Source organism: Pelodiscus sinensis, chromosome 3 (genome assembly GCF_052426305.1).
Source record: "Pelodiscus sinensis isolate ZL-2025 chromosome 3, ASM5242630v1, whole genome shotgun sequence".
Taxonomy (NCBI): domain Eukaryota; kingdom Metazoa; phylum Chordata; order Testudines; family Trionychidae; genus Pelodiscus; species Pelodiscus sinensis.
In genome coordinates this window covers 143,000,916-143,028,279 of record NC_143054.1, presented here as the reverse complement: position 1 = coordinate 143,028,279, position 27,364 = coordinate 143,000,916, and the positions used below count along the sequence as shown (strand labels likewise).

Below are 27,364 nucleotides of genomic sequence, written 5' to 3'. Positions count from 1 at the left end.
GGGTAGCTGGTGTGGTGGGTACAAACTGTATCGACTTCATTAGACGATTCGTCAGTTTCCCTCCTCGGGACGCCTCAGCCCCAGGCGGGCTGGCAGGGCACGGGCCCTGTTCCAGCGGCCGGGGAGGGGGAGGGACTGTCTCGCCTCCCGAGCGGCGCTCACCCCTCTCGCTTCTTCTCCGCACTGCCTCCAGCGGTGTCCGGCCCTGCCCGGAGAGGCGGGGCCCTCGCAAACATGGCGTCTGAAAGGCTGACCCTCCCTTCACAGGGCGGCGGGCTAGAGGCGCTGGCGCCCCTCACAAACATGGCGGCAGGGTGGAGGTTTGCCCCTCACAAACATGGCAGCTCGGGGTTTCTTCCCCCGACAGCATGTTCGTACGTGGCCCAGAGCAGGAAGGGGGTTGCGCGCATGCGCAGTCGGGACAAAACGGTGGAAGATGGGTAAGAAGCGAGAGGGGCTGAGCGTTGCTCTAGAGGTGAGCGGCCCCTCCCCTCCCCGAGCGGGGTCGGGTCAGGGCAGGCCCGGCGGGGGGGCGGGCTGGTACGCGTAAGGGAAATGTCTCCCGCGCGCTTGGCTGCGAGGCTGGCCAGGCCTCTGGGACCCCTCTGCTTTGTACAAGGGCTGCTCTGGCTGGGGGCCGGGCCCCCCACTGATGGGGCTACCCCAGCCGGCTCGAGCAGCCCCTGCCTGCGGTGGGCCCCATGGGGCTGGAGCAGCCTGCTGCCCCAGGGAAGAGGGATGAGGAGCTGCTCCAGCCCCTACCAGTTAACTGGAAGCAATTAACAACTTACATCCCTAGGGGGAGGCAGAGTTAGCAAATGCTCTTGGGGAATGAGATTAAAAATCAATCTCTTCCTAATGAATGGAAGAAATAGGCCAGAAACAATCACATGTGATTTGGCAGGAATAAATGGGAAGTGGAGATGTAATCCAGTGAACTCATTCAAAACCGAGAAATACAGGTGGGGCAAAAATTAAAAAAAACCCTGAACCCTAAAAAGCAAGTGTTTTATAGATCTCTTTTTATAGAATGAGTGCATGTGGTAGTTCTGCTCTTTTTAGGCCTCTACTGGAGAGGGCAGTCATTTGTGGACATCATCTTTCACTGATAAAGTGCTCAGAAAAGAACACTCCTTAATGAAAAAAGATTTGGACTATATAAGAGCTGGTGGAGAGGATTCAGAGAATTGAGATTGTTTGATTAGATATAGTAGTTGCTTCAGCCTTTGTGAACTCACATTATACATATGACACGGCTTGATGATACCATCTGATCAGAGATAAAGAGGTATCAGGGCTTTAATTGCAGCTGGGAATTCTGGTTGCTAATCAAATTCCCTGAGCACCAACAGCAGGTGAAATTAGCAAGGATCTGGTTAGTTTCATGAGCACTGTTCAGAATCAGGTAAGTGGTAGTTCAACTCAACTGTTGGTCTTAACTTTCCATATCAGGAGCTAATGATGTGGGGAAGAAAGGACCTCCACTAATGGTGAATAGGTGGATGCCTGCTGCCCTCATACCCATAACTGCAGATATGGGAATGAGAGCAATAGAGTTGAGTACCCAAATAACAATCAGGAGCCTATAAGGTGAAGGACTGAGAGAGAGCTACTGAACAAAAGATGAAGTCCCTAGGAGGGGCCTGGGAAAATCATTCTGGCTACATCTAAACTACAGGCTTCTTTCGGAAGAAGCTTTTTTCCTGAAGAGATCTGGAAAAACTTCTTCCGAAAGAGAGCATCCACGCTGCAAAAGTGAATTGAAAAAGCAGTCTGCTTTTTCGAAAGAGTGTCCAGACTGAATGGACGCTCTCTCGCCCCTAAGCTGTGATTGCTATGGACGGAATCGCCACCAGGGCACCAGTGCTTTTCCCTCTTTCCTCTTCTTCCGAAAGAGCTCCCTTTTCCCCATCCACACACGCCTTTTTGCAAAAGAGCTCTTTTGCAAAAAGACTTCTTCCTCGTAGAATGAGGATTACCAATGCCAGAAAAACCCCTCTGTTCTTTCGATTTTCTTGTGGAAGAACACAATTGCAGTGTGGATGTTCCTCAAGTTTTGTCAGAAAAACGGCTGTTTTTCCGACAAAACTCTGTAGTGTAGATATGCCCTCTCTCAGGAATCTTAGTACTCTCCCTTTGCAGTGTTTGGAGTTGCTAGTGAGTGACTGAGCTGGTGGATTCTCCTTCATTCTGGTGTATTGGCCTCTGACTAGTAGATGTCTAGTAAATGTTTTCAGCTCTGCTGTCTATAGTTGATGAAATTATTTGCTGATTTGTAAAATTGTTATAAGAGCACAGTGAAAATTGAAATAGGTCCATTAGCCAAGAGGTTAGCATGTGAATCTAAGCAAATTCAATCTCTGCTGAGCTGATATTAGTAATCCATCCCAAAACAATGACTAATAAATGGAGAGAGATGCCTTGAACCTGCTAGCAGATGACAAGGCTGCTTCTGGGAGGCGATTTCCCTCCAATGTTTTTGTTTGGCTTTGATCTGTTTAATGAGGGTCATGAGACAAAAATCTCATTACCTAACACTGTTGGATGTTGGCGTATGTGTGATATGGCTGTTTGCCAGGTTCTTAATTAGGGGATTCATAAAGGCAGAGGGCAGATGTCAGTTCTTGAAAAGTGCTTTTAGCCTTTCTGCTAGGAAGAACGCTTTTATTAATTCAGTACAAAATGTATTAAAAAAAGGATGCAACTCAACTCTGTAAGCAAGGCTGCCTCTTTCCTTTTCTGCCATGCACAAAATGTTTGGACTCTCTTCCCAAGACTGTCTGGGCAAATGAGATTTGTAACATACACAAGTCCATTTGGACTGAATCTGCCCCAAATCTGTGTTTTCAGAGGCCTCCAGATGGCACATGTATGAAGCCAGATTTCAGTGAAAATAATGGTGCCTGGTGGTATGTCTCATGGCAAGGGATTCAGCTGGCTTCAGAATGTTCTGCAGTTTGCTTATCCTGGGCAAAACCACTGGTCTCCCATCCCAGAGTTCCTTTCATAGTGGGTGTGCAGATGAATAGGCAGCTATGTGTGCTCTGATGGTTCTTGTCAGTGCTGGATATTAAACACCTGCTTCAGTTCTTTATAATGAAACTGCTACTAATTAGAGATGATGCTGATTTGAATGAAGTCCTCTATTTGGCTATGGAGCAAGTAGAGCTCAGACAGTTATAATGTATACATGTGGAAGCTTGAAAGCCCAGTCTGGAAGGGACACTATGGGCCATAGGGAGCTGAAGGAAGGAGTTTGGTCACTGTGACCCATTCACTTCTTGGCTTAGGCTGCCAGTAGGAAAATTAATTGGTGTGAAATGTATTTATGATTTTGTGTTCCACTAGGAGCCTGGCCCAAGAGCAGCTCCCCCCTCAAAACCCTAATAGTCTCATTTAATACAGGTCTCTGATAAGACTAAGTTTGTACCCTAGCTAATCTGTGTTTGTTAGGAATGAATGCTTTCCATCTACAGCAACTTCAAGCACACAGCTGTTCCTAGGAGAGCTCTGTGGAGAGCTGCCCCTGGTGATTTTGTGAAAGATTTACAGTTTCTCGGGTTTTACAGTACACAGGACCATTGGGAGATTCCCTGGCAGCCAGTGATAATTCTCAAATGAATTGCTGATTTCTTCCCCAGCACTTACCATATTTTTCTTTTCTTTTTCTGGCAGCAGAGGGCTGTGAATACTATGCAGCCAGTGAGAAATACACATGTGGAGGGCCAGTTTCCAAGTCAAAAATCCCAAATGAGGCGATGGAGCTGCCCTACCAGGGTACATGAGGCCTTCTGCCCATTTCTAGTGCCATTCCCCTAAAGATCTCCAAGCACTCTGCAAACAGTTATCCCTTCTAATCCCCCCAGCCTCAGTGATAAAGCTCTTAGTGCCCCAATTGGCAGATATTATCACCTACCTCCAATGAGTCAGTGTTAGGTGCAAGAACAGAACCTAGGAATTCTGAATTCAGTTGCTACTGATGTCCATTAATGAGGCAGAACAGCCAGGGAAAAGAAACAGAATTCTAGAGGAAAGGACGTTGTTCCATTAGCAGTAATGTTCCCGATTCTCTGTGTTTTTAATGGAGATTTTCACCTGTGTGCGCCCCCAGCCTCAACAAAAGTGTCAGCACAATTCTGGGAAATAGGGGGTTTTGTGACATGCTTCTGCCACACCAATAGGGATGCCCAACTTTGATTCTGACAAAATGAAGTGAAATAGTTGTAATTTTTAAAACATACTTAAGAACCTGGAGGAGTTTAGTTGTTAAAAGTCAACATGTGAGGGAGTGTGGGACAAAATAAACTCTAATTAAATCAGATTAAATGGTGAGTGAAGAGTGTGCTGAGACCAAACAAAATGAGGTGCATCCTTAAGGAAGAGCCAGTAGTTGGTGGCTCTAAGAGGGGGATGGAGAGCCCAGGAAGGAAAAGATACTGGGGAGGAGCGCTGGCCATGACTAAGACACCTGCCAGTTAACTGGTTTATCATGTGGGGTTGTCTATCAAACTAAGGGAGAAGTTGAATGTGGTGGCTGTCATGTGTTACAACTGTTCTGGTGAGGCTAGGCTAGTGGTTCTCACAACAAAATTTTTGGTGGCCTCCAAGAACGTCCATCAACTCTTGCTGGTGGCTGCTTTGACAGTTTCTCCTAAATACTTAATTAACTTAAAAAAAACCTAATAAGCGCGCACACATACATGTCCAAATGGTAATTTATGTAGGGTTTGGGTTGTTTTTTGCAGACTCAGTCATAAAACTGTAGATCTCTCTGTCCTTTATCAGACCTAAATAGAATAAAACCACAAATAAGGTGCTTTGCATGTTCTGGTGTTTGTGTTGTTTCTTTTGCTTTTTTTTTTTTTTTTTTTAAACTTGCTAACTAGTAATTCTGCTGCTGTGAAAAGTGATACTTGTATGTTAACATCACTTTTCACAGCTTCCCAGCTAGCTAATAAGTCTGCTGTGAACAGTGATATTAATAAACAAATACCCATTTTCACAGTGGTTTTGCTCAACCCTAGCAAACCCAAGGACAAATTAAGTCCTAGGTAGGTAGGAAGGAAACGGGTGAAGGGCAGTGAGGGATTGTGAGCCTGGAGGGTGTAGCCCAAAGCCCCAGGGCTGAAGTCCAACCCCAGCACCTCTGAGAATGTGATGAGCTCGCTGGCTTCTTGCTCCTCTAGTGTTTGTGTCTCCAGAGGAGGGTCCGGTGCTTTGCCTCTCCCATCCCCCAAGCATGGACATTGTGTGCTTGCGGGGAGCAGAGTGAGAGAACTGTTAATTAGTCTAGGACTGAGCTGTAAGTGGTTAATCAGAGATCAGTGCCATTGATTTTCCTGTATAATGATTGGTGGTAACATGCTTTCTTTCTTGCTACCTTGGAAGATGAGGAGGTAGTCTTTGAAAGCCAAGGGGATTTGGGTTTAATTCCAGCAGGTTAATTGACACAGAACTCTGCTGTTCCTTGGCTCCAGGTTCAGAAGTATCTCACCAGGCAAGTTCCAGTTGTGACAGCTTGTCCCTCTTGGTCCTGCTACCTCAGCCTGCTGCTCATGCACAGCACAGAGTGGAGTGGAAAATGGTTGAAATGGGGCTAGTAATAATTTCAGAGCTTGTTAATGTCAAAGGCCATGTTCTTGCTGGGGTTTGGGTGTCACCTTGTCTAATTATCCCTGAAGTTTTCCCCTGGGCTATGTCTACACTGGCCCCTTTTCCAGAAGGGGCATGTTAATTTCAGAAGCCGTAATAGGGAAATCCACGGGGGATTTAAATATCCCCCGCGGCATTTAAATAAAAATGTCCGCCGCTTTTTTCCGGCTTTTAAAAAAGCCGGAAAAGAGCGTCTACACTGGCCCCGATCCTCCGGAAAAAAAGCCCTTTTCCGGAGGATCTTATTCTTCAAAGTAGGAATAAGATCCTCCGGAAAAGGGCTTTTTTTCCGGAGGATCGGGGCCAGTGTAGACGCTCTTTTCCGGCTTTTTTAAAAGCCGGAAAAAAGCGGCGGACATTTTTATTTAAATGCCGCGGGGGATATTTAAATCCCCCGTGGATTTCCCTATTACGGCTTCTGAAATTAACATGCCCCTTCCGGAAAAGGGGCCAGTGTAGACGTAGCCCTGGAGTGTAAGCCAGAGCTTTCCCACCAGAAAGCTTAAAGCCCTGGGTTGCTGAGTTTGGCATATCTGGGATTCCCATTATAATTCATTCCTGGAGGAATTCTTCCCCAACATATGCATATTGGTTGCCTCTGTTAGGACTCTCCTCTCCTCACCCCAGAAGAAAGGCAACTTCTTGGACAATAATGTAACTTGCTAATTGGGTAACTTGCTTAAGTTGCTGTGGTAACTTGCTATACCATGACTGAACCCATCATGCAGCCAAGCCAAAGTGCTCCATGCTCTCTTGTTTTCCCCTAGCATGCTTGTTCCTCTTTGCAGCATTAATTCGGGGCTGAATAATTCCCTGAAATTCTTGCCCAAGGTGAACAGTCTCTCCACTTGATCCCCTTCCTCACTGTGCAAACCTCCATTAGGTCACTTCCAGCCCCAGCCTTACAGCAAGGCAATTGTCTTGGGCCCCACACTGTCCAGCACCTCCCCGCCTGGCCACTTGCTCACTGCCCTTGGCTGGGAACCACCTGACTGTGCCGCACAGCCAACTGCAGCGTGCGGCCTTGCATCTCGCAAACTCTTTGGCCGGGGCTGGTCACTTCTCTGCCTGCTCAGGCCATGAGGTCAGAGAGCCTCATGAAACCCATAGCTCATGTGATTTTTAGGAGTGAGGTGGCAAGTCACAACAGTGCAGCTGCCACCCCTTCTCTGAGGGGGGAAGGCCGGAGCTGCAGAGGGAAGTAAGATGCCAGTGATTGTTGTGGCGGCTGCTGTATTTCAGATTGATGGCCTGGAGGAGAAGCTGTCCCTCTGCAGAGAAAGCATGGAGGAGGTGGACCTTAAGCTGCGCAGAGAGGAGCTCAGTCCTGAAGGAAGGTACTAGTCATTTCTCCTTTACTTGGATACGGATAGTGATGCTGCAAGCTGCTGTGTGCTCTCGCAAACCACCGACTGTCAGCTTTGTTGGGAGTACCCAGTAAAATCTCTGTTTCCAGATCAGGAATTTACTGGGGTTGCCAGGCTGGGCCCCCAATGTGGAGCTTGTTTAGGGACGGAGAGAACTGTGTTTTTCTCTTCCAGGGAGGCAGAGGTTGACATGGTGAGAATGCTGAACTTGGCTTCAGCTTTCCTGTTTGCAAACCCTCTGTATATGCAGCCTAAGCCGTGCCCAGTCCTCATGTTTGATTCCAGAGTTTGGACCCCAGCACTGACAGGAGACAGCTGTATGAACTGGACGGATGTTCTGGCCAGTAGTACGCAACTGATGGTGCCTAGAACACCTAAGCTGAGAGAGATACAGGAACTAGTGTGTGCTGAATAGTCAAGGCCACCCAAGCCAAATGCTAAGTGGAATCCACTCAGAGTAATCCCAAGGGGACTGAAGTTTGACTCTGTTCACACAGCCACCATGACTGTTGCAACAGGGATCCTGGTGGTAGCCTAGAGTGCACCAAATGTCTTGCAACAGTGCACTGAGGTGTTCAGTTTCCATTTCCACTCGGATGGAACCTTGCTGTAATGCGGTCCTCTAACGCTAGTACTGTAATGCCTTAGGCAGAGCCTTACCCTGAATGTGATCACCCAGGCCTTAGGCATGGCCCTGCTGAGACTCATTTCTACCATTTGTTAGCATCCTATTGCTCCCCTCCTAACAGAAACTGAGCCATCAAGTCTAAGCACAGGAAGCGAGCAGCCTGCCAACTAGATCCTGTCAGCCCAATGTTGTATATGCCCTGTTCAGTTTTAAGTGTCCCAACCAACGTGGTTTTTACCATTTTTCATGAGAAACTCTTCCAGTTTCTCAGACTTGCCAGTAAGTTCTTCTATTCTCCCTTGTTTCTGAACTTGTTTTTCTCCCCATAACTTCTCTCCCTCCCCCCTGTGGGTTACCATACTCCACTTTCTCTCCTTTTTCAGAGAGTCCTCTCACAAAGCGCTTTCTTGTTATGTCACCTCACCCAGCCCTTCTTTGTCCTTCTCAAGGTTAGTTAGTCTCTTTCTGTTAAAGTGTCCAGAAGATCCAGTTTTACATTTCTCCTGCCCTCATTCAGTGTATTACCACTTACCATTCCCCTGAGTGCAAACCTTTGGCCAGCTCCCAATCCATGTCATAAGGCTGCTGTCCTTAGGATGGATTTGTTAGGAGAGGTGCCCAGGTCTGTGACATTCACTCAGTGTTTCTGCCAAGAATGTGACCAACCTTGGCTGCTTGTGCTTCTGCTAACGTCCACATTTTTCATTGTGTGTGTCCCACGAAGGAAGCTATTGACTTGGTGAACCTGAATCACTGGGATTGGTCTGTTTTCCAGTGTAGCTCTCCTCACCTTCCAAGTAAAGCCCGTTTGGATTCATAGTAAGTTTACTGTCTTGTTGCGTGGGTTTCGTGCCCTTCAGTCCTGTGGAGCTGCATGTGTTCGGTTTTCCCATGCATTTTAAACAGTCCCAGTTCCTTCCCAAAGCATGAGAGCCCCTTGATTTCTCTAGTGATATAGCGGCTCAACTACTTCAGAATCAGGCAGTTTAGTGTCTCTTCTCCTTGGATGGGCTGCATGCTGCATTTCCTTTTCCCCAAATGTATTTGAGTCCTTTTCCTTCTCCTGCTAGTAATGCACCCTATCTTCTGACAGTCCTTCTCTCTTCCTTTAGCTAACTGCACAGTAAGGCTTGGGTCCACCTGTACTACACTTGCTTCACCCTAAAGTGGAACAAACAGGCCTATGACAGTACCCCAGAGCCTGCCTGGTGCAGGGAGATACACAACAAATTATCTATCTCTGTTTCCACCCTGCCCTCCTTCGAGCTGCAGCAGTTTTCAGGCTTTTAAATTGTGGATTAATCAATCATTGTGGAGCTGAAGATGCAGGGTTTTCAGTCATCTTAAATTCTGTGAGATACAACTGTTTACTGGCTCTCCTTGCAATCACATTCAGGTCCTTTGCCAGAGCCCATTGAGGAGTTTGTGCGCAATGGTGCTTTGGAAACAGGAGGGGGGAATTTTTCTTCAATCTTTGGCTCTGAAATGTGGGAACAAGATGGGAACTGTGATCTGGGCAGAGTCAAGGACTGGGGGCTTCTCTTCCAGACTCTGCACCAAGGGTATGTAATAGATGGAGATGGTTTGTCAGGGTTAGCCTCTGGCAGGCTGCCGCTGTTTTTACCTGCAACTCTGTGGGTATCAGGGCTTGCAGCTCCCATTGCCTGCGGATCACCATTCCTGGCCAGTTGGGGCTGCGGGAAGTGGTGTTGCGGTATGCGGAGCTGCAAGCCCCCATACCCGTGAAGGTTCAGGTAAATACAACAGCAGCAGCCTGCCAGGGCTAACCCTGGCGAACCTCATCTGGCTCACACGCTGGTTATTGACCATCACTGCTCTGCACCAAGGCAATTGCCTCCTAGAGGTGTGGGCTGGGACAGGACCTACAGGGTACAGTGAGGCTTCATGTGAAAAACCAGCTGTGAAAGTGTAGAAGCTTATTTTTGTCCAGTGGTGTTTGGACAGGCCTGAGCCTCCATATGAACATACCCTGCTTCCAGGGCTAGGAGCTGCTTTTTCCTTCCTTCCTTCCTAGCATTCTGAACAGCCCAGCCTAGGGGCCCGCTCGTGTCTTCCCTGGGAAAGCCAGAGCTGTAGAAGAGATGTAATGAACCAGTGGAATCCCGCCTACAGTGAGCACTCAGTGTAGGAGGCCCTGCCTGGAGCAGACAGCAGAGCCTCTTGTTCCAGAGGGAGCAGCTATCCCACTAATTGGAATGGCACTTCCCCTGAGCCAAGTGGGAGTTGCTTTTTAGTCAGTGCTGCAGCATTGTGCTAGTGTTCAAACCGGCAGCACAGCAGTCTCCAGGGAAGAAGACTACTAACCATTCAGTCCCTCCCCTTCTGCAGAAGAGGAATGGCAAACTGCCAGCCCCACCAAGAGAGAAGCTGAGGGCCTCATTCTGTGCACAGCTCATGACTCTTTTTTGGGACAGTCTTTCAACCACCATACAGCACATGAGCTTGTACACAGCAACAGCATCTGTCTGTGAGTAACGAGGCTGCCTCTTCTCATTACAGGCAGGCACTGGAGAGAGAGAGAAGCCTGCTCATGACCAAAGCTGAAACCTATGGTAAGGCTGTTTTTAAAAATAGCCAGTGCGCGTGAGCAGTGACTGGGCAGGATGGCCACAGTCTGCACTGCAGCTCATGTTCCCAGTTACATTCCTGCTCCACACTTTGATTTGCCTTCGAGTTTGGACTCGGCAAAAATTGACTTTGGGGGAAAAGCTGAGGCAGATCTATTCAGCTACTTTTGATCTGAGAGTTGGATCCTGCCTCCGAAATCCCATCGAAGGGAGCACAGCGATTCAAACATTCAGTGCCACTGAATCTTCTTCTAGATGCACAGTAAAAAACAATCAGGGAGGCTTCTGCTCTCATGAGTGCCTGTCCCACCACTAATGGAATATGTACCAGTCTGTCCCTGTAGAGCAGTGATTCCCAAAGTATGGGGCACTGGGTCAGCAGATGCTGGGGAGTTCCCTGCAGAGGGATTTCCCAGACAGCCACAGGAGCTCCCCAGGAGCTGCTGAGGAACGCCCCCCTGCAGAGCTCCCCAGCAGCTGTCGGTGAACTCCTTCCCCGCCCAGCTCCACAGCAGCTGCTGGGCGGTCACTGGCATAAATTGTTTTTCCCAACTGCGTCTCAAGAAAAAAGTGTGAAAACCACTGCTGTAAAGCACGTAAGCCTGTGCTGACGCAGCTGCAGTACCTTGGGACTTAAGTTCCCTCTAAGCTGCGTGGCCGGGCAACAGTGCATCAAGGGCCTCTCTCCTAGCCTCAGAGTTGCTGCTGGAGGAATCCTCTCTCCCTGCCACAGCCCCCACCCCAAATCCCTCATCTCTGGCCCTACCCCTTGCTGAGCACTTCCATGGGAAAGAGGAGGAAACACTGCTCAGCGCTAGAGCCAGGTAGAGGAATGCTGTGCATCTGTCAACATGACTGGGAGGCAGAGCACCCTGCCCCCCCCTTTACCTGTCACCCAGTGAGCTAAAATGAATGTGGCATAGCCTGACTCCCTCAAGCATACTCTAGGCATGCCCCATGCCTGGGCAGCAGTTACTCAGACACTCCTCCCCCATCACCTGCTTTGTATGTGGTGCAGTCCTCTTCACTTTCTAGTCCAGTCTCCAGCAGGGAAGTGTATTCCTCTTCCCTCTCTGGGTACTCTGCGGCATTAGGCTGCCCCCTGCTGGCAAAACTGAGCTGAGTGCGCTTTACACAAACCCCCTCTTAAACATCTCATCAGATTCTGAGGGGAGAGTTAGATTTGTCTGAATCTGAGGATTGAGGGCCTGATCCTCAAAGGGGGCTGAGTGACTTTTCCATCTGTGTTCCCTGGAAGCAGCATGCATGCACAGCCATGCAGGAGTCACATGCCACCCAGCAGAATGGCTGTGTCTAGACTGGCCAGTTTTTCTGGAAAATCAGCCACTTTTCCGGAAAAACTTGCCAGCTGTCTACACTGGCCGCTTGAATTTCCGCAAAAGTACTGACGATCTCATGTAAGATTGTCAGTGTTCTTGCGGAAATACTATGCTGCTCCCGTTCAGGCAAAAGTCCTTTTGCGCAAAACTTTTGCGCAAAAGGGCCAGTGTAGACAGCAGAGATTTGTTTTGTGCAAAAAAGCCCCGATTGTGAAAACGGTGATTGGGGCTTTTTTGCGCAAAAGCACATCTAGATTGGCATGGATGCTTTTCCGCAAAAAGTGCTTTTGCGCAAAAGTGTCCGTGCCAATCTAGACGCTCTTTTCCGTTAAAAGCATTTCTGGAAAATCATGCCAGTCTAGACGTAGCCAATGTGTTTAGGTGCCCTTATCCACCAGCAGGAATTGGACGGAGGTCAAACAGCTACTGAACTGGGCATGAGGTGTCTTGGTCACACAGGGGCGGTTTGATCAGTTCTGTACATGTACAAGAAAACTGAATGGAACAAAGTACCAGGCAGGCTGCTGCAGTCAGATGAAGCACATCCCTGTAAGGGAGTTTCCTTTTCCTTGGGGCAATGGGTGACAGCTCTGATGGAGAGGGGCTGCATCTTATGCTGGTTTTGTTTTGTTTTCTAGAGAAAGAACTGAAAGTGCTCCGTAAGGAAAATCGCAAGAACACAGCCCTTGCAGTGGCTGTGGTACTGCTGATTGCAGTTATTTACACCTGCTGGACAATGTAATCATGGTCCAGATCTCCCACTACTGACCACAGGACTCCACTGTAAAGATCTCTTCCTTCTCTCACCGATGTGCCTCCCAATCAGGAGAGTGGTCATCTCTTCAGCCATTAATCATTGGCAATCCTTGTCTTTGCTGGGGACCTTGAAGGCAAAAGGAAGCTACAGCCATAGCACAAGCTGGTTTGGAGAGCAGATCAACATTTGGCTGGAGCCATCTCCTCCCTGCACATGTGACTGTCCTGGGGCTCCCACAGCACAGAGAATGTAATTAAGTGTAAGGGTTGAATGACCCCCTTCCCTTTGTCCTAGTGGGCCCTCTCTGTTCTTTGCTGTGCAGTACAATGGGCTCAACAGTGAAAATTTCAAGCTCCAAAACAATCAGAATCTGGGAAAACTTCTGTTACTGTACCTCAACTCTGACCTGAAGGGACCAACCTCTAGGGCTCAAAGGAGATTTCAGCCATTGTGCCTCTCTGCTGTGACTGCCAAAACCTTCCATGTGTATTATTACCAGTTACAGGGCACACTTCAAAAAATAGTCCCACTAAACCTGTATGGGACCAGTGGAGTCGCTGCCTGAAAATGAGGTCTTTGGGATGATCTGTTTTCTTGCCACTTGGCCCAATTAACTAAGAGGGCAGGAAGACAATAGTTCTTCCTAAGCCCTGGGTGTTGGGGTGTACCTATGTGCACCCTCCCCCAGAGGCAGGGCCCAGTAGCAAAGGAACTGCAGGCTCCTAGGGATAGTTTTAAGACATAAAGGCTGTGTCTAGACTGGCAAGTTTTTCTGCAAAAGCAGCTGCCTTTGTGGAAAAACTTGCCAGCTGTCTACAGTGGCCGCTTGAATTTCCGCAAGAACACTGATGATCTCATGTAAGATTGTCAGTGTTCTTGCGCAAATGCATATGCCCTCTTGCGCAAATGCTTTTGCTCAAGAGGGCCAGTGTAGACAACGCAGTATTGTTTTGCGCAAAACCGCGCCTAGATTGGCACGGACGCTTTTCCACAAAAACCGCTTTTGCAGAAAAGCATCTGTGCCAGTCTAGATGCTCTTTTCTGCAAATGCTTTTAACGGAAAAACTTTTTTGTTAAAAGCATTTGCGGAAAATCATGCCAGTCTAGACGTAGCCAAAGGATCGAAGTGTATTGTTTCTTAAATAAAGTTATTTGAACATAGGAAAGAGCACACGCAGCTGCTGGGGGCCTTCCTGCAGCTGGAAATCCGACCAGAGGAGTTGTGGAAGGAGTGAAGGCAGGTAGTTCGGATGAGGCCCTTCATTCAAGGATGTGTTGGCCTGGCTGTAACACTATGGCTTCAGAATGCACCGTTACAACACTGCAGGAACATTCTAGCCATCAAAGCAGAACCCTACTGACTTTGCTGAAAATCAAAAACAAAAAGGGGAAATGGCCCTTGGCATCTGGTTAGCAGAGCTTCAACCACCTGTAAGTGCCTATGGATCCAAGAACTTTTGGTTGGTGACAGCTGTTAACATACCAGCATAGCAATAGCCTTCATTTTAGCTCTGCCCAACCTTTCAATTCAATTTTAAAGCAGCCTGAAAGAGACAGCAAATGGGAGAGGGGAGGAGAGACATAGGGTGATGGAGGGAGAAGGGGCACAGACAGTAAAGGGTAGTAATAGCTGGATTACAGCCAGTATCATTGGAGGGGGGTAAGAGAGTGGCTTGTACCCTCTCTTGGTAACTTGTGGGGTAGCATGGATGGGATATTAAGTAGGGATGTCAACATGTAGACCACTACACAATTAACCAATAAGTCTGGGCTTATTTAAATCTTGTCAACTACCCATATATCAGGGGCAGTGGGAGCCAGTGGCCCTTAGGAGCTGGTTCGCCACAAGCACTGGATCTGCCTGCTTGCTTGCTCTCCCTCCCCTCCCCTCCCCCCCAATAAAGAGGCAGTGGTGAGGCAGGCAAGCAGGCTGAAACAATTTGGGTGGGGAGCCAGCTTTCAACCAGACTCCCCACATGTGCCAGCTCCATGGAGCCACCTTCCGCCTCCTCTCCCCCGCCACCACCCTTGCTGCCTCCCACATGGTTTTAGGAAACACAAACCAAAGTATGTGAACACCTTTGTGAATTAAAGGACTGTATTGGTAATACACAGACAATGAAAGCAGAGAAATTAACACAAAATGATACACAGCCTAATACAATAAAATGTGCAATCAACAGATGTAAACATTCCCTCCAGTGAGACCTTTCTTCTCCTCCCCCAGGAGCTAACAGGAGAGTGCAACTTGGGTCAGCCCCCGGCTCATTTTCTATCATCCCTTTCATACCGAGACATTCACTGGCCTACATGATCAGACTGAATCCCCCTTCCACACCCTCCTCCCCGCCAGGGCTGAGCGGCGCCGATCCACACAAAGCGGCACATATGTGGTTTTGACCTCTTGGGGTTCTGGGCCTTTCAACTCTGATCAGTTCCTTTAGGGCATTTCAAAGCAAGTCACAAGTTCCCAGGCCTGGAGGAGCAATGGGGATAGGAGAGTCTTGAGCCAGAGGTGGACATGGGATAAAACCTTCTCCCTCTGCATTCTCCCTGCTGCAGGGAAGCAGTAGTGAGGTGCTGGTGCTGCCCTCCCACCAGTGGCTGGGAGGTGTGGTTCAGTGCATCCAAAAATACATCTCCTTTTAAAAAATACAAGCGACTAAAAGCAAAGCAAATTGGGGCAAGGGGGAAAGCAGGCAGTCTCTCAGCTGCCTGCAGGCGGCTTGGGTTTCTTCTGCACCCCTGGGTTCCAGTACCAGATAAAGGCTAATGGGAGACCTAGATTATTCATGGTATGTTTTCTATGGGACACCTCTAGCCCCACAAACAGGAAGGGGCCAAGGCCTTAGTGGGGGGCACACCCTTGTGGGTGCAGAAGACACAGTAAAAGCCCAAGAGAAAAAGGAATAGACTCCAGGAAGGCTCCTGGGCTTCTTGCTGGCATGATGGCTGCCTGGTCAGAGGCACCTCCTTCCCCACCTGTGGAACCTCCTCACTGCTCCTCATGGAGGAGCCTTCAATAAATACCAGGTAGCCAATAACTGCACTGGGTGGGGCTGCTGTCCTCTCCAGAAGGGCTGCTCTTAGGCCACATGCCACATGCTCCCATGACTCTGGGGCAGTCTCACATCCAGCTCTCGGATGGGCTGGCAAACCTTCCCCTTGCCTGCTACAGGGCACAGGGCAACTAGGTCTGTCATGTCCTTAGCCACCTTCATGAAAAGGCCACAAAGCCTGCGCTTGCAGAAGGCAGTGTTCTAAATACACTTGGGCAGCGGGGCTCTTCTGGGCCCAACAGGGGATACCCAAGTCCAACGTGGGCTCCCACCACTTTCCAAAGTTGAAAGCTGAGTTTCCCCATGCAATGACAGCCCAGTCCAAGGCAAGATGAGCTGTGACAATCACCATGCTGCAGCAATCAAGCCTCAACATGCAGATCCATGTTACAAAGAGGAGCAAAGAAACCAGCAATGGCTAAACTCAATTACACTAAGCAACTGGGGGACTAACAGATGCCTGACCACCAACTGATCATGCAGACATGGAACACTGTGAGCTGGGAAAGCAAAGGCCTATGAGCTCAGGGTGAAAGTTACCCTGCACACCACTTAAGCCCTAATGAGGCTCATAGAGGTAAAATGTAACTTAAGTGATGCCCAGTCCTTGTGCTGCCCTTGGTTATGAGGTGACTCTCACCCAAATGTATACTTCTGCCCGAGCTGAACTCCCCATGTTCTACGATAAAGACCCAGTCACATCCTGCACTGGCCTGGGGAGGATGAAGAGGGGATGAGAATCTGAAAGGTTGCCTCTAGTTTCCAAGAGATACACAGTTCTCTTTAAGGCACAGTCTAGGCAACCCCCAAGTCAGCTTTTCCCTTATTGCCAACCCGTGTAAGAAAAAATAAGTGACTGCATGGATCGAAGCAGCCAACCACCTATTAACTTCTGATCCACGTGTGAGCCTAGGCCAGAGGCATTTCTGAAGGCCAGCACAAAGTTAAAACAGGCAATGAGGGCAGTCCTGCTCTTTGGGGTGGCTTTGTGTAGCGGGCCTAGCACTGAAATGAGTCATGATTTTGAACTGTGATCTGCTGAAACACAAATGTCCTGCTGCCATGCTAGAATCCCAGGGCTGTGCCTTTTGCTACAGACATGGCTCCAGGTCTGGAGGGGAGGGCAGGGGGTAAAGCCTGTTCTGTGATTCAAACAGGAAAGATGGGTTTCTCCTACAATGGTTGTGGGATTGCTTGTCTTTTGACTAACCAGCATGGTAAGAGTCACGGTCCCTTCCCCGTTTTGCTTTCATCACTGAACACACATGGAGGGGTAATGAGAGACGGAAACTGGGGGATGGTTTTGAGCACTGAAAAAAGCAAAACATCTCAGCATTATCCTAGGGCAGATTCATGTGCTCACACCTAGGCTGCTGGCTTGGAGTCAGTGATCTCCTGCCATGAGGACTGGCTTCCTTCCACCAAAATGCTAGCACCCAAGAACTCCTCACAACCTGCCCAGTGCCTCTGGGGCGGAAGTGCTGGAGCCACTGGCAAAAAGTGACTATCCTCACATGCCAAGAGCCTGCACTTCCCAATGAGCCATCCCTGTATTTAACAAAAGCCCACTGGCTCGAGGCGAAGGAGACAGAGGTGGCTGCCGGGAGAGCGGCAAGGCCTTCTAAATGCACTCTTCCCAGGTACAGACCTCCCTACATCCTGTGACCACTGTCCTTTTCTCTCAGTGCTGCCAGGGAACAGTATGCAGCCTCCTAATTGCTCCGCACACGTAGCAGGGGAACTCGGAGAGCAGACACCTGGATGAAGTTCGGAGCACGAGTGGGGAAAGCTGCCAGGAATGCAGTGGGATAGCACAGAGGAGCATCAGACCATGGCTCCTGGTATCTCACCTCTGAGGCACCTACCGCCGCTGCTGCCTGGGCCAGATACTTGTATAAACTGGTACTCACAGGCTGGGGCTTTATCCCACTTCTTCTGAGCACCAAACCCCACCCTCCAACCCCCAGGAATCAGTTCTCCTCCACAGAAGGCCTGCAGCTCCTGGATGGAAGACTCCCTCCTCCTGTCTTTGCCTCCCCTCTCATCAGTCAGTCCCCAGAGAGTTCACGCTGGGGGATCAGGGGTAGTGCGCCTGGATGAAAGAAAGGACTTCCTCCTTGGACAGCTTCTCCGCATCTTGCCTTTTCTGGGAGTCGTGCACTTTGACCCCTTCCCCCCATTCCCAGAAGAGACGGCTGAAATAGCAGATGCTGCAGGCAAAAAGAGGAGACAGATCAGCACAGCAAACACAGTACACGGCGAAGGGATGCAATCAGCACAGGCTACAAAGACACTTCGGAGCAGCAACCCAGGATAGTGAGTGGCCCTCCATCTCAGTGGGCCTCTGGACTGTCGTCACCAAGACAGTCTCCCAGGTTGGGTAGTTCTGCTAACTGCTTGCCTACCTAGAATTTGCAGGATACGCCAAATGAACCACAGCTGCTCTTTGATTGGTTGCAGAGGGAGCAGTCGCTCTCACAGTCGGTGTTAAACGACGAGGAGTCCTGTGGCACCTTAAAGACTAACAGATTTATTTGGGCCTAAGCTTTCATGGGCAAAGATGAAAGATGCATCTGACAAAGCGAGTCTTTGTCCATAAAAGCTGAGGCCCAAATAAATCTTGTTTAAGGTGCTAGTGGAACTCATTTTTGCAGATGCAGACTAACACAGCTACCCCTCTGATACAGTCAGTGCTGGGTGCAATGAATATGCACCTCACTTTACGTGCCCTTGCTTTAGGTGTGTGTCACTTCAGTAACACTGGTAGGAAAAAAATATGAGGCTGGAACCCAGCGGCACCAGGCAATGCTGCACATGGCCAATGCTAAACAAAATGTCTGGAGGCCACACACAGAGCCCCAGTGGGCCGTGGGTTGCTCACCACTGCTTTAGAGACAGCTGGCCTGTGAGCATACGTGGTAGGGTTTCTAGGAGGCACTGTAAAGGGGGCCCGTTATTTGCTGTATTAACCCAGAGGGCTCTTCAAATCTTTCTCTGCCCCAGCTTTTAACTTTGTCCCTGCAGTGGCAAATCCCAGCTGCATTGTGGATAGCAGAGACTGAACAAAACGTGAGTGTCTATTGCCCGCACTAAAACACTGAGCTCTATTAGCAAAGGCTGTTGTTGCAGGCTCATCAATTTCAGTGTGTGGCAACCACATGATACGGGACAGCACCCCACAGAGTAGGTGCAGGCTACAGCTAGTCAGACCAGCAATCATGTTACAGGGCATACTCCACAAAGTACGTGCTGACACAAATCCAGACACCCCAACGTGACCTATAAACTGAAGTGCGTTCCATGGAAATGGCTTTGTTAGTTGCAACTCTGTTCAAAGCAGTGGGAGGGACAAATCAATGTCTGCTCAAACTGGGAACAATCAGTTAGGGGAATTATGTTTTTCAAGTTCCTAAGAGGGTGAGGCAAACATGGTAACTTCATTAAAGACTAGGTCAAGGCCCTAGCAGAGGACTTGGCAGGGTCAACAGGCAGAATCGACACAGCAGGGACTCAGCACACTCTGGGAATAGTGGGGATGAGAGATCAAATTAACCCCCACGTTGCCAGCATGAGCTCTGGAGATGCAGTGAATCTCGGCCAAACCAGAAATCCATCCTTCAATTCATCCCTGAGCAGAGACTCTCCCCACCCCATCTGGGTATTAGTTACCCAGTGTGAAAACAGAGCTGCTAATTGCTGCAGACACAGCAGCCTTAGATTCATACAATTACTGACGCTTAATATTCATAGCTTATTTAGGTACACTGTTCTAACAGAACGATATTAGCATAGCAACAAACGCATGTGTCAGCGGCTAATTACAGACACATTAGTGCTCACTAACGACAAGGCAGAGCACCCATTACAGAGTCACACACAAAGCCCTTCCTTGCTTTGTTTTCATAGCAGTGGTGGAGTCTGGTGCTGGAATTCTGCAGGGAAGGCTGGAAGGGAGGAAAAGCACCCTCCCCAATTTGTGAGGGGCAGCCCTCCTGGCCCTGGGCTAACAAGAGACTGTTCCGTTGGCTGACGGGAAAGCCTGAAAGATTCCCAGAGCATGGTTGAAAGCCAGGACGGAGGCTAGAGGGGTGTGCAGGGAGCCCCATTTCACATCAGCCTCCAGCTGGGTCACAATGCAGGCCTGTGCTGTCTGCCCAGGGAGTGCTGAGCACTGTGCTGAGAAACAGACTCATAAGACTCACTTTCCTAAGAGGCAATGGCATGTTGATATCCCATGGCCCCTAGTCTCTGAACCCTAAGGGATAGGCCCCTGTCTAAGAGGCTCCCAGTTCTCTCCATGAGCTCCTGACTACTTTCTTGGCATCCCAGTTGGGAGTAAGTGGATTTCTGCTGTAATTCAATATTTACTTAACGTCTGTCATCCAAGAACCTCAGCGTACTTTACAGCCACTAAGTTTCAGAACCCGCCTTTCCCCCACAAATTGCAGCAGCACCATCCCCCATCACAGATGGGGAAACTGAGGCACCAAGTGACTCGCTCACAGCGGGTCAGTGGCAGAGCCAGGAAGTGAGGCCAGGAGTTTCGTGCTCTGCCCATTAGAGTGCATGTCTGCCACCCAACCCGGCTGGAACCCATGCCCATATGCTCAGACTGGGGCCCACCAAGCTCCTCTGGATGTGGCCAACTTGAAAGTCAGCCCCTGATTACAGGGCTCCAGAAGCAGGTCTCTGGGCAGCACTGCCAGAGCAAGGCCTACTGCCACCACTGGCCTACAGGGAAGGATGGGGCACACAGCAGAGGCACGGGGCCCCACTGCAGAACATTGTAAGGCCTCAACCCCATTGGCCAACTCTGTGGGATCGTACTCACTGAAAGGGTGCGATGGATTCATGAGGGAGATCGTATGTCGACTCATGGGTTGTCTTGTTATAGAAAAATTTCCTCTTGGAGTTTTTGCTGAACGCCATTGTCCAAGGATCTAGGGCAAAGCCACAGGGGACAGACAAAGGGCAGGACCAGAAAGGAGGCACATCAGATTGGGGATGATGTGAGAGGCCAACTTGACATCCCACTTTCTCCCTCCAGCCCCCCAGAAGGCCCTGTGTACTCAAGCAGCTGTCAATTCAAGAGGCAAAGCTTGCACCCAGCCCAGCCTGAACTAATTTGGAGAGAGCTCTTTCCAGATAGGAAATCCATGATCCTGAATCCAGTTAATAGGACCCATGTGAACAAACTGAAACCCCAGAGTAGCTAATCCAACCACAATGGTGGCAGCTGACCCACCCTCACCCTAATGCCACCCAAGCCAACTGTAACCGGACAAGGGCTAAATCCAGCTGTTGGGTAACTTCACAGACATCTATGGGGTTACCCCAGGGCACAGCGTGGCCCTGTGTCTTTAAAGAACAAAATTCCTTCCCTCTCCTGAAAACAATGAGGGCAAAAGGGCTGCAGTGCTCTCCCTACCGTTCACAGTCCTGACTATGTAGAGTCCCATGGGCACAAAGTGCCTGTCGTCCCGGCCCGTGTAGGACAGCCGTGGTATTCCACCGGAGCTCTTGATGATCTTCATCTCTAACCTGAGTGCCAAGAGAAGGGATGCTTAGAAGAGTTCACACAAGGCCACACACTTCAGAGACAGCTGTAGTGGAACTGGACAGCACGGCACACCGTAGAACAAACCAACAGGCCACTGACCAGTTCTCTGTGTCTCCCCCTGCCGCGGCTAGGGAAAAGGGGCCAGGACTCCCTGCGCACACAGACTGTCAGCCAGAGACTCAGTGCTGGACCACGGGTCATTTCAGTGATTTACTGTATTTAACCCAACCAGGGTTTCCATTCCAGGTCTGTCCAAACTGCAAATCTCTCTGCTGGCAACCACAAGTGTAGCTGTCCCCTGGTGTGTGACAGGGCAGGAAGGGAATGGGCCTCTTTGGGCTGCAAGGCTAAGAGAGCTGCTTCCCTCTAGTGCAGTAAAGCCACACATGCTGCTCCAGAACAGACTAGCCTCAGCCATGCAGAATTAGCAAGTTGACAGACCGGCCCACAAACACCCCCGCATTGACAAGGGTTCTCACCAGCTGCTTGCCTCGCACACAGCAATAGAGCCCCCCCATCTCTGCTGACACACGGCATTTGCGAACTCTGACTTGCTCTGAAGTGTCTCACTGTTTCTATTCACTTACCGTACAAAAATCTTTTCCATCTCCTCCAGTCTGTACACCTCCTTCACCCTGGGGAGAGATGCACACCGAGGGGTTGGAACCAGAGTTCCCGCTAAGGTGTGTGCCTGCGCGGCCACACACAAGAACATTCTCCGCCCACCCACCTGCTTTGCAGAGCCGCACAGCAACACTCACCTTCCTGCTGGGGCTGCTCCAGGATGGCTGAGGCAGTGTGGTGGTGGGGTCGCTGTGGGGGGGAGCTGAGGCCATGTGGTGGCGGGGGCTGCTGCGGGGGGGCAGAGCCTGCTGCGGAGGCTGGGACCTGCTGTGTGGTGGGGGGGGACCTGCTCAGGGTGCTGGGACCTACTCGGGGGTCCGTGGCCACTCAGGGGAGGAGGGGCCTGCTCAGGGGGCTGGTGGCCTGCTTGGATGGCTGGGGGCTGGTTCAGGGGGGCCTGCTCAGCGGAGCAGTTCTCCCTGGTGGGGGGCACATCTCACCTTCTCCCCAAGAGGTGTAGGGGGGGGGCTACATGGGAGAGTCGCTTGGGGAGCAGCACCACAGGTGGGTGCCACAGCGGGTCACATCCAAACAAGCGCATGCGACCTCACTGCTGGCGCACAGGACAAAACGCACTCCACTCATGGGTGGAAAACCTTAGAGGGAACACTGGTTGGAACGGTCTCCTTTCCTCCCTCAGCCACTGACGCCGGGTTAGCTAACAGCTACACTCTTACAGGATGAGCAGTGAGCGTAGCAAAGGGTCACCCTGCACCTGACTCTTAGCGCTGGGCACGTTGCTCCTCCCAGCTCAGGAGAATCAGACATCCCCCCGTTCACAGCTCGGTCCCCAAAGGCAGCATACAGGTCAATGCTCTGCTGCGCAGAAGCCAGCCCACATTATTTCACACAACCACCATTCCACATCACTTGTGGCGCTAAGGGCTGTTTTGCTAAAGGCATATGTTGGACAGGGCACACTGTGGTTTGCACTGGCTGAGCTAACTGGACCTCAGCACAACTGCAGGTCTACATGTGAGACTAGCACCAGCCTCTCATGGGATGGAGGCAGCACGAATGTTTGATCTCCAGAAGGTTAATCTGAGAGTACCTAAAACACCCACCCATCAGCATCATCTCCAAAATGCAAAGGGCCGCTTGCTATCTTCTAGCATACACTATGAGACTGAACACCAGCTACATATTATGCAGGCCTGGGAGCAAGTCAGGCTACGCTCCATGTCTTCACCCTCCAGCAAATGAGTCCCAAAGCCCCAGAAGTCCTGAGATGAAGGTGGATGTGGAAGGAGGCAGCACTCACCGGATGGGGTTCATATCCGGCCGGCTAGGTTTGGAAACAGCTTTGACAAACTTCTCTGCTAGCTGAATCCTAGAACAAACAGGGAAGAGAATTCTGTGCTTTAGCTACTGCTCTGGTGGCATTATCTAGGGACAGCTTCCCTGGGACAGGAGGGGATGCCAAGGAGACCTCTGTCCACACAACCCGCTCTGACACCAGTCACCCAAACATCCTCAGAGGCTGTCTGCTCCCCCAGCAAGGTGTCCTGCAATAGCAATTGCAGGGTTTCTGCAGTAGGGATGAATCTCCATAGGTTCCGCTAGGAAGTCCTAACGCAGCGTGTGCTGATGAGCCCATTCATGCATGAACAGGGGAGCGGGACTAACAGATGTGCTGGGCTAAGGAAGGAACTGTAGGGCTCTTCCCTTTCTGCAGCAAGGCACAACCCTTCCCAGTCAGATTGCCAGCAGTGCTGAGTATATCCATATGGTTAGCCAGCTCACTCCAGACTCAAAAGGGAGCCAGGCCTTCTCTGCTGCACAGAGGGGGTGGGCGAAGAGAGGAGGCTCCCACTTCAGAGATGGTTCCACAGTCCATCTGTGTACAAGCGCATCAACTAAGCACTCTCAGTTCCTGGTGGCCTATGAGCAACAGGGCAGCCTATGAGCCAGCCAAGATCCGACAGCTCTCGGCTCCATGCACGAGAGAAACTCCCAGAGCCTACCTACCGCTGGTTAAAGTGCTGCTCTCGGACATCATTGCCATTCAGCACCAAGACATCCAGGATATGGATGGCCTTGATCTTTCGCTGGGCTTTTCCCTAAGGAGAGAAACACAGGGAGTTAGGTTACAAGCTGTCTGCTGGCACTCAGCTGGTTCTATGCCTCCCATCACCACCTCCAGAGGAGGAGACCCATCTCCTGCCTTTGGGAACTTTTTCTGCTGCTGGTCCCCCTCTCCTCTCCCCAGTGAATTCTCTGGGACTTCTTCCCTTCCCCTGCTTCAATCTTCTATCCTACAAACCCTGTATACCAGTCCCTCGGGGGAGGGCTGGGACAACTCTACGAACCCCATCACCACCACACTGAGTCAGCTAGATGCCCTACAAATCATTCCCCTCACAAGACTGAATTCGCTGCTCCACCTCCAGGAGCAAGGACACAAGCTTTGACCCTGTATTTCCATTCAGGAATGCCATGGAGCCCTGATAAGCCTCTGGGCTGGCCCCACCTCTATGTTCCTGCTAATCTTTTCCATCCACGTGTGGATATTCTCCATCCATGTGCAGAATACATTTTTGTATATGCACTGAGACATGTATGAACATGCACCACCAATAGAAACATTAAACCTAGCTGTGGGCGCTCTGCGAATCAGCTGGGTGGCATTTGAATTTCTCTTGAGCGGCTGCACAAGCGTACAGCTTACAAAGAACACTGCCCCACTGTCTGTTTTTAAGAGCTGCAATTATCAAGTGGCTGAGCACATGTGGACATGTAGGGCAGTTTTAGGGTCTGTGACTGCTCAGCCTCTTACAGACTAATCAAAGAAATCTACTCAGCTTAAAACACAGCAGATCACTACAATAACAACACCATCTTCTACATGCAGCACAACCTCAGCCAGCCTTGTCAACAAAGGGTCACATTTCACACCTTCTACTGAAAAGTCCTTTGGTTCTCAGAACATCAGCTTTCCCCCTAAGACTATCACAGAACTGAATCATATTTCAATAAGTCTGTGCATTACAGATTGTCATATGTTGTTTATGACAACTAACGTGGAAGTTACAAAAATAAAACAATGCCAGACACCGGTCAGATAGTTCAGCAAATGATCTAAGATCAATGCTTCAAACACCTCCTCCAGCTGATGCCTTTGTAGCACCTTTGTTGCAACAGATCCAAACCCACTTCACAAACTCTGTACATTCAGCATCTTTGAAATGTAGCCACCTGTGGAGTGGTAGGGGGTACACATATAGCTCACAGCAGCACTGCAAGTGCAGACATGTATGTGTGATCACCAAAGGCCACTGAGATATGTTTGATCAGACAATAGATCAACCATGGAGATGATGCAGAATACCACTGAAGGGAAGCAGTCATCTATGAATCTCTGGCTATAAACAGGAAAGGAGAGCTTATCCCAAAACAACTTCCCAGGGAATCCTCTCAGAAGCTGCACAGATGGACCATCTACCTACCATGTACTCCTAGCAATCACAAACTGCAGGCAGACTATGGACTGCCCCCTTATGGGGAAGGAACAATCTCTGACCTCTCCTTTTAGCTCATGAACAATCTCCACGGAGAGAAGGGTATCCCGCGGCAGCTCAGTTTTCAGGTCCAGTTTCATCCAGCGATCTGACTGGCGACCATCCCACGTGTAGATCTGGGATTTCTGCGCACAGGCGAAGAGAAACAGGGCAAGGTTAATTCCAAGCAGGAATGGGGCATGTTCTTTCTAGCTTAGCTGACAAACAGCCCTGAGAATATATTCATTCCTGCTGACAACATCTCAAGGAAGGAGCCTACAGCTCAGCTGCAGAGGAACCCACACACAGATCCTAACATTAGGCAGGGCCCCTGACCAACCCACCAGAGATACTGCTCGGAGATGAGCAGAGAAAAGATTTATTAGATGGAGGAAGTGCAGCATGCTCTGTGAGGAGAGATTTTCAAAACCAAGATTATTTAGTGTGGGGACTGGAGGACTAAGGAATACAAAACAACCAGTGGTCTTAAGAAAGGTCCATTGGTCACCCTTATCTCCCTACCCCCCTTCCTCTGTCCCATAGTATAAGGACAGGCAGGTGGGATGAAATTGCTAGGTAATACCTTCAAAATAGATTGTAAACAAACAGCTTAATTAGACAGGGAACTTCCTGCTCTCAAGTCAGTTGTCTGCACTTACCCCCAACCCTAGCAGAAACTTCTGTTCACTTCCAGATACCATACATCTGTAATCTAAAACATGGCGGATCTTCTCCAGGGTTTTTGAGTTGAGTGGTGTTGGTTTAAAACTAAAGATATCAATGTCTGTTCCCTGAAGTACAAAGGCAGGAAGAGAACAGTGTGTTACCCGATTACAGATACAACAATAGATGCAACAGCAACAAAAAGCTTTGTGTGCATCAGGATGTGCCTTGATTTCAGCCACAGCTGTTAGCTACATGGGTGCAAATTCTAGCCTGGACACTCGTGAGACTTAGCCTGGTGTCAATTATACTAAGCAGGGCCGCAGAGGAAAAGCTAGCATCCCCAGCATAGACAAGGACGAGGAGAAATTTGACATCTGGAGAGACCATGAGCTCTTGCCCACAAAACCACTCACTTGTACTGAGAGGCTATTTCAATTTCCTTGCTGAGCCCCTATAGGAGGCACCAAGGAAGGAGTGTGAAGGGAAAAGAACAGGCCTGGATACAAAGCTATTTACCTGCCTTCTACAGAATTGGTGTCAAGGCCAAAGCTGTCTCTTAAATAAAAGAGGATTCATTTCACTTTCACGGTTTGTTTGTTGCAAGCAGCTAAGATGGCCTCTCTACTTCCCAACTACACCAATTGCTTCCACTGCTCTGCTACAGGATTAGAAAGGAAAGGAACCTGTCCCTTTCAGGCCAAAAGCAGCACTGGTTTGACAGAAGTGTGCCCAAAGGAGGGATCAGAACATGAGGGGAAGTTCTGCAAGGTCTTAGAAGACCCTCCAGAATATTCATAGCTCTGTCAAGGGCAGGCTCTCCTATGAGGTTCCATTCTTCACCACAACCTCCTTTTCGAAAAATGAGTGTCACAGTAGAGTAACTCTTCACTTATGGTTGTCCTGGTTAACACTGTTTTGTTATTAGGTTGCTGATCTATTGGAGGACATACTGCCTTGATCCTGCCTTGAGAGCGGGGGGCTGGACTCGATGACCTCTCGAGGTCCCTTCCAGTCCTATTATTCTATGATTCTATGATACTCGCTTAGAGTCGTGCAGTGTTCCATTATGAGGCTCGTCCTGCTCTGCCAACCTCACGTACCAGCTGGGGAGTGGGGTCAAGGCATGGAGGGGGAAGGGCTTTCCTTACTGCACCCAACCAGCATTCCAGGATCCATGGCAAACCCCCACACCTCAACCCTGCTCTCAGCTGGAATGCTAAGCGGGCAGAGCACGGCAAGCCCCTGAGCCCCAACTCCGCTACACCCAAGCTTTGCAAACACCACTGGTGCGTTCAGTATGAAATTGTTTGTTTAAAATTCCTCATGGGAATTCAATCCTACTGTGGGCTTCAAAGAACGTGCAAACTTCTGGTGTTCCTTCATTCAGGGCAAGACCTCCCCTGCCAAAGACCTCTTTATTCCCTGGCTCCCCTTCGGTGTCAGAGCTAATGACCTCAGGGTCATTAAAGAGACATCAGCTAAATCTGTGGAATTGTTTCTCAAATGATGTAATGGAAACCCCAATGTTTAAGTAATGTTAAACGAGGCTAGCTTGTTTTTAAAATAGGCACCCATAACCACAGCAAACCCCAAGCAACAGAGAATATAATGATGGAAACAACCTAG

At 49.7% G+C, this 27,364-nt stretch overlaps 2 protein-coding genes across 5 annotated transcripts in view; one reads left to right on the top strand and one right to left on the bottom strand.

Moving 5' to 3' along the window:
- Positions 1–332: 332 nt before the first annotated feature.
- Positions 333–14,235, top strand: CCDC167 (coiled-coil domain containing 167). 2 transcript variants are annotated; one of them, XM_006126529.5, is made up of 4 exons: positions 333–475; positions 6,895–6,989; positions 10,168–10,220; positions 12,214–14,235. In XM_006126529.5, exons 1-4 carry the CDS (start codon positions 338–340, stop codon positions 12,315–12,317), a joined length of 390 nt encoding a protein of 129 aa, XP_006126591.3. In that variant the 5' UTR covers positions 333–337; the 3' UTR covers positions 12,318–14,235. The 2 variants fall into 2 exon arrangements, with proteins under 2 accessions (XP_006126591.3, XP_025042135.2); XM_025186350.3 differs by having other exon boundaries at positions 354–440.
- Positions 14,236–14,409: 174 nt separating this feature from the next.
- The window catches only part of CMTR1 (cap methyltransferase 1), a 52,066-nt gene continuing 39,111 nt past the window's right edge, over positions 14,410–27,364 (bottom strand). For all 3 annotated transcript variants that reach the window (XM_089777406.1, XM_089777405.1, XM_089777404.1), the window contains exons 17-24: positions 25,732–25,863; positions 25,096–25,218; positions 23,544–23,635; positions 22,837–22,905; positions 21,539–21,586; positions 20,820–20,932; positions 20,223–20,331; positions 14,410–17,601 (exon numbers count right to left, since the gene is read on the bottom strand). In XM_089777406.1, coding sequence (XP_089633532.1) covers positions 17,469–17,601; positions 20,223–20,331; positions 20,820–20,932; positions 21,539–21,586; positions 22,837–22,905; positions 23,544–23,635; positions 25,096–25,218; positions 25,732–25,863 — 819 coding nt within the window. In that variant the 3' untranslated portion in view covers positions 14,410–17,468. The remainder of the gene's footprint in view (positions 17,602–20,222; positions 20,332–20,819; positions 20,933–21,538; positions 21,587–22,836; positions 22,906–23,543; positions 23,636–25,095; positions 25,219–25,731; positions 25,864–27,364) is intronic.